This window comes from Homarus americanus, unplaced genomic scaffold, assembly GCF_018991925.1.
Source record: "Homarus americanus isolate GMGI-L3 unplaced genomic scaffold, GMGI_Hamer_2.0 scaffold46366, whole genome shotgun sequence".
Classification (NCBI taxonomy): Eukaryota; Metazoa; Arthropoda; class Malacostraca; order Decapoda; family Nephropidae; genus Homarus; species Homarus americanus.
This window is the reverse complement of record NW_024724026.1, coordinates 23689-31120: the sequence shown is the minus strand read 5'-3', so window position 1 is coordinate 31120 and position 7432 is coordinate 23689. Positions and strand designations below refer to the sequence as shown.

Genomic DNA, 7432 nt, shown 5'->3' with positions numbered 1-7432 from the left:
ATATATTTTGGTATATACATAACACTAATAGGACTAATTTCATTTAAATCTCTTTATTCAAACCTTAAATGACAAAGCCCATTACTGTTAAAGTCATGTACAAGCTGAGATCAGAAGCTAATCTTAGACAGTACTATATTAATACTGGCTACATTAACATATCATTAAACCAACTTTTATCACTAAGTTATTAATTTTGGGAATAATCCTTAGGTACTACATATATCCTACTGAAAGACACAATAAGTAATAATAATTGTACAAGGAAAATATATCCAGCTTTATACTTCTTTTTGTACTTGTTCATCATTGAATATTTTCCTCAAGTGTAGATTACTCGAGAATTGTCTTATACTGTATTTGTACCTTCAGGCCTAGTCACACTCAAGGTACCGTACTTAAGGTCTTTGTTCACATCAGAATCAGAGTAATTTAAGTACATCTTCTATAACAAATATCAAAAATAAAACTTTGATAAGAGCTATTCATAAATTAAATTATAAAACTATATTATTTTTGAACCTATCCTAATACATGTTCATAACTATTAATTGTATTTAAATGACAATTACTACTGGTCTATATAGTTTCTCACATTTAGTTCACATAAATTACTGTAGGTATATGACTGTCCTGCTCAGTTTGTCTGTCTCACACAAGTCTTGCTGAACCTTATGCATTCCTGCTCCACACACTGTGGTTATATACTTATCGTGGACAAGAGTTCGCTCCCTGTAGTGAAACTGAGACAAGGGAATGAGTCTCGAACTGACTTACCTGATTGTTTTCTGGTCGGTGTGCTGTGCTGGTCGAACTGCTTCAGTTTGGGAAGGAGCGAACTTTTGTCCACGATAGTACATTACTAAAAAATATTATGATGAGTAATCATGAAAGCTACTTAATGTTAAATTATAATATACATTTATCTTTGGAGAGGTCATTACAATATACTACGACTGAAGAATTAGACAAGATATGAGCAATACCCAACACTAGTAACCACATGTACTTCAATTGTACTAACAAATTTGTATTTCATAGTTTAAAATTTAACAGTGAACTCTAAAAATATTGTCATCTCATTAGAGTAGTGCATTGCTATGTACATCTATATATATCAACACTAAGATCACTCATACAACAGTAAAAAAGATATAAGCAATTCAGTACAATATGTAACAAGTTATGGTTCCTATAAATATATTTTTAACTTACATCCTTGTCAGAAGATAAAACACTTGACCTCACATAAGTACACAAGTTCTTACTCTCTTGTTAAACTTTGTTTTTATGTTACGGTACTGTACTAAATACAATTAAAAACAAGAATGACCAATAATTCACAATTTGTGCCAAAACAGAGGCAGGGCAAAAACTTTTCTGATTCAATCATGCTTATCTTACAGTACTGCTCTGCATTACCTTATTACAGTAAATATTATCTCTGTTGTACAGTACAGAAAAGCTACACGTGAATGGAACCTCCAGATTTTCAATTTTAAAGAATATGCCTTTTTATTTATAGGTGTTTAGAAGTCACTGTTAAAGTGAGTTGTTGATAGGAACGGCACCAGCCATGAACTTGCTTCAAATTTGCCTGACAACAACCAGGAGAGAGGCTGCAAGAAACTATGCAGCTTGGAGAGCTGCCACAAGGTAAACACAGCTAACCAATGTGAAAATAGCTATATGATGGTGGTGATGATAACTGTACAGTATATATTGTAATATGGAAATTTTCATCCCTGGCCTACAGAACCAATGAAGTATTGTCACAACTAATGTGTGTGTATATGCACAATGTTAAGTCTGTCTTCTTATTTGTTTGCTGAATTCCTCAAAGAAGACTAATAACCTCAGATAAACCATATCTACATTTAGCTGTCAGTCAGCTCTATGAATACCACCTGAATGACCAACACAAACTTTCAGCTGACCACTTATTTTATTTTCTGCATTATGTTTCCGTGAACAAAGACTCATGGAAATGTACATCCATCAACAGGTGAACCTGACTTAGCAGACAAATTTAAAGTTGTTATACAAAATAAGATGTTTAGCTGAAAAAAAAATTAATCATAACACAATCAAGACAAATTCAGAATACAGTACAGGTAATACATCCATACCCAACCAAGTGATTGATCCAATCTTGAGAGGAAAGTTGACAGACAACAAGCTGACTCAATGAGCCATGTTATAAACAGTACAGTATTAAGAATTAGTTTATAAGTTGTGTGTTGTAACAGTCGCGGTGATCACATTCCCCAATCCAACATAACCATTCACATATTTTCCCCAAGTTTTCTCCACATAACAGCAACATCCATTAATAATATTCATGATTATTTGATGCAAATCTGATATTAACTATAGAAACAGGCAGATTTAATGTCAAAATATTATGCTCCTTATAAGACTCCAACAATTATAAGGAAAATCATAATCTTCAATGTGTAAGAGGAAACAAGATAAGTATTATGATATAATTGTTCCTCAATACATCATAACACATACAGTACAGTACTCTTCTTGTATTGGTCACCAGGCAACTTCTGAGTCTGTCTCACTCCTGAATCAGTGATATACTGTACCCTTTTATCTTAAGTCTGTTATTATAATGTTTATAACAAAGGACATCTCTCAACAATAGGGCACCATGCATTCATATTAATACCCGGTAGTTTAAATAATAATGAGAAATTTCCATAAAAATTACCACAGAGCCCTAATCAACTCTCTGAGCAGTGAGTGATACATCTCCTGATCTGCCAACGAGACAAGAGCTTGGGAATTACAGGTGTTAAAAATATACCTTATTAAAGTTGTAGAACACTTACCATTCAAAAAACAATACAGGTAATTAGAAAATAAAAACAATCAGTACCTAGTGTTTGTTCAATACTAGAAATTTTCCCAGGGTGAGGTGAGTGCCCTTCCTCTTGACACCTGATACAAACTGAGTCCCATGGTAACAACCGGAGATTTTTCCAAGGTCAAGATGTTAGTGACAAACTATTGGCATCTACAGAAGCCACAGAAGATGACACTTTCTTTGAAGTGCTGTTGGAATGATTGAAAGGTAATTATACATCTTTATTATGTTTTGTACACAAGGCTAAGAAAATATTATTACATATTTACAGCTCAATGAGTTAAAACAACATCACTGTACTCATGCAAAATTAAACATCTGAATTGAATTTCAAGGATAATCAGGCAGTAAATTTATCTTGAATAACACTGAAAATAAATCATTATATTCACCAGGCCTTGTTCACTGACTTTGGTATACAGTGTGTTTTAAGTTACATAGGTATAATACAGTATTAATAGTATTACTACATACCATAGGTATTTGAGATGTATACTGTATTTGAAAGGCAGACAAGTGGCACATGTTGAATTGTAAAGGTATGCATTAACCCTTAAATGGCAGCCATCATCCATGTTCCTTGCATTCTATTTTTAAGTATATGTAGAGAAGAGAAGTAGAGAATCATAAGCTGCGGTTAAAGGTTAACAAATGTGGTGGAATTCTGCTGGATGACAAGGCTTAGCATACACTGATGAATGAGGAGTGAATTGACCGATTATTACATTTTTGAAGAGGATTCAGCAACTAGGCTATATCACCCTCATGAAATGAGAGTGAAAAATGATTATACAATACAGTACCACTGACGGAGTGTAACAGCAGCAGAGATGGGGAGCTACTGTACTGTGAGAAAGAAATGGAATGGAATGTATGAGAACAGAATAAAGAGTAATGGTCTATGTACAGTAACTGATGTGAAGAGAAGAGCCAGAAAGTGTGAACAAAGTGTAAAGACACAATGGGGGATGACAAGACCAAGATATACAGTATACAAGTACTGTACTGTGCAAAGATAGGAAGTCTTGCATGACACACCACCCATACCACACCACCTCACTCTGACACATTATTGGATATAGTAATAGATAATTATTAGGACAGGTCAACATAACTAGATAATTATAATTACTGTATTAATAAGGCCCTGGATATGATGGGTAAGCCAGGAGTAGGCTGCTCTTGGTGATGGCTTCTGTGGACAAGTTGATGGGAGAATCGGGTGGCCCAGATGAAGTGAGAACCTGACAACTGCAATGGTGGAGGAGGATGGGATGCTGTGGGTGATGGTGATGAGGCCGGCACAGTGATGGGGAGCGAGGAGACTACCGAGGCGTTTCTAATACTTTGGTTTGCACCGAGAGTCTTGAAGTTGTTACAGCGCAATAGTCGATGACGATGTTGAGAAGGCATGATAAGAAGTGTGGTGAGTAGACATTGATGAAGAGGAAGGGTTACTGATAGTGGTTCCTCCTGTGCTGACCCTCCCAACTTTGGTGACTGAAGCACAGAAGGAAGATCATCATCAAATTCATCTTCTTCTAAGACTTTGCTGTGAGCCTTCAGGAGATGGGTGCTGAGGTTACAACTCCTTGAAATCCCTTGGAGCAAAAGTGGCAGACGATTTTTCTCCCTCTCCACAGCTTCTACCTTCTTCTTGCCCTCAGGAAGTTTACCGTGGATTTTCCTCATGTGCTTTCTCAAGATATCTTTGCTTGTTAGAGACTTATCACATATGTCACACTTGAGCATCCTTCACCATCATCTTTTGAGCCACTCCTGAACTGTTTTTGGCATGAAGTTTCATATGACTCTCTAATCTCTGTTTTGGAGGAGGAATTTATAACAGACTTTCATTGTTCCTTTGTTTTGTGGACTTTTTCATGTTTATCCAGAACATTTTTTCGTGAAGGATGCAGGACAAAGAACATTTATAATCACAATTTAACTTATGTGATTTTCTATGAGTAGCAAAACGGTCCTTCAGAAAACTTTTTTCCACATATTTCGTCGTATGTTTCATTGTTATGAGCGGCAAGATGTCTTTTCAAGACATCTTTTCTAAAATAATTTACCACACACTTGACACTTGCTCTTTTTATTCTTATGAACTTGTTCCATGTGGTTGTCCAAGAAGTCTCCCTAACAAATGTTTTCTCACACAGTTCACACTTAAATGGTTTATCACCCAAATGTTTCTTCCTGTGAGTCTCTAAATTAAACATTGAGGAACAAAGGAAGCCACATGTCTCACACTTGTATTTCTTCCCACCATGAACCTTGAGGTGAGCCTGAAGGTATTCTTTTGTACTGAAAGATTTGGGACACTTGGAGCACTTGTGTTCTTTTTCTGGTGTTCTTGACTGTGGCTTAACATGTGCCTGCGTAACTTGGCCTCCGGCTATAATTTGCATTACACAATCTACAGGAAGCGCCTTGTTCTCACGTGTGTCTTGAGGTGTTGTGTAGTGTTTCCCTTTGGCAAATGTCTTGGTGCAAAATGAACCGAAATAATGCCATTCCTCTAGCCCATGTTCCTTCATGTGTATTTTATAATTCCTAATATCCTTCCAAAATCTTTAGGACACAAGCGACAGGAGAGATCCAGTCCCTTAGTGAGCATGTGGGCAGCTAACCGTGAAGTCTGGTCTGGCTCTCTGGTCTTCTTGGTCAATGTGTGGTTTGTGGAATTTCAGTAAACTCACAAGATGTCTTTTGACCATCACCATGCTTCATTTTGTTATCAGTTACTATTAAGTCCCTTTCTGGTAGGTTGTGTTTAATCCAGTCTTCTATACTGGCATCAGGTCTTGTCTGCATGTGTTCAGCAGATTCATTCTTCACATTCACACCATCCATTCGCTCTAAATTATAATTTTCACGTGCAAGTTTTCCAGGGATTGGCACAAACAATCTTCCATGACTATTTTCAGGCGTGTCAGTTTTGTAATCCGCATCTGGATGACACTTGGCTTCCTCTGAGCTCTACTTTTTCTTTTCTTTGCACCAATTTCAGTTTTCTGGGAGCTACCTCTGTTCTCTGTAACGAGAATTAAAGCTTGTGGACACAGAGTGTAAGGTGTTAAACAAGGAACCTCAGCAGGTTTCTCAGGTATAGTGTCCATACTGGTAGATGCATGGCAAGAATATTCCCCACCGGTTGAAAAAAGTCAGCGGGTATTGCAAGGTATGTTGTTTGTTTCGACCTGCAATATCTCGATATTGGGTTGACTATGAATTGATCCACCCCATCTGATTATTTACATTGAAATTATTCAACCCATTCCCAATGTGGTAGGTGTTAGCCAAAAAACTTGGGTATTTTGCATCACTCCTTTTCTTTCACTAGGAGCCGTTGGTAACATTGTGTTCGTGGATGACGGGTCAGTGTGAGTTAAACCAAACACTGGGTGCTTACTGAGCACATTGTTGCTTGTGCCACATTCCCTGTTACCATGCCAGGTATATTAGTATTCATGCCTGTATGACTGCTTGTGATGGGCATTGCTGGGAGAGGCAACTGTCCAAATGATGAGTTCAAACATGAATTGTGGTTAACAGGATGGTTGAACTCATGAGGTTAAGTAGAACTCAATGGAGGCACCAGTCCAGCATCTGGACCTGGTGTATAATGTAGTGCATGACCGGCACCCATGTTCAGACCATCTCCACCTCCAGTAAGGTTCTCTGGCAGCTCTAAATCCATGGAGGTATTAAGATCATGATGCAGACCGGAAGAGTCAGAGTGTTGGAGTACAGTGTCTGTCATATCCTGACCATCTGGAGGGTCTAGTGCTTGCTCAGGAATTATATAATGGTCTATATCCATCTGTACAAACTCATCATTAACTTGAAATAATCCATTTAAAGAATGTTTATGGGTACATAACTGTGAACCTGCATTTACCTTCTCCCCACATAGCCAACATTCGCTCATTTTAAAGTATAGTTAGTGTTCAAGTTGATGTGCCTAAGTTGGAGCACAAGTTTCCACCATAACAAGTCATTCTTCCATAAACATCAGCTGACTCCAAGTCGTCTTGTGGGACAACACCACACCTTGAGTGTTGTTTCCTGCACCATCACCCATACCATTTATGTGGTCAAATAAAGAGGATTCCAATTCTTTATGACTTGGATCTGCTCAGATGACAAGTCAGGTCCTAAATCTTGACAAGCCAACTTAGCCAAAGACTCTGAGCAGTCTCACTATCTCCTTTAGGTAGAGAGTTGGTCAGCTCTGTCATCTGGCATATATCCCCAGCATGAAGATCATCAAACCTCTGTAAGATGAAGGATAAGCAGAGAGATGGTGAATATCATTGTAACCTCCGACTGAGCGTATTTCCAGTCGACTGAAGAGAACTCAATCCTCCATTTCCAAGTCCACCAGAGCTTAGACTGCCTCCAGGGCCCTTGCGAGCCCAGGACCATCCAGGGCGAGATCAACGTCAAATCCCATGGGCAGAGATCACTTCCTAGAGTTGAGTCTCAAAGCCCGGCACAGTGGCTGTTGTCCCCATGTTGAACCTGCAATATTGGTTTACTGTTATAACC

The 7432-nt window shown here is 37.9% G+C and overlaps 1 protein-coding gene across 1 annotated transcript; it reads right to left on the bottom strand.

The window, feature by feature from the left end:
* Positions 1-4358: 4358 nt before the first annotated feature.
* LOC121864006 (zinc finger protein 107-like) lies at positions 4359-6704 on the bottom strand (the record flags this gene model as incomplete). Its single annotated transcript, XM_042362881.1, has 4 exons — positions 6521-6704; positions 5787-5915; positions 4958-5276; positions 4359-4589 (listed from the first exon to the last, which is right to left on the bottom strand). Coding segments are annotated over exons 1-4 (863 nt in total), but the record flags the coding sequence as incomplete, so codon positions are not given.
* Positions 6705-7432: the final 728 nt, after the last annotated feature.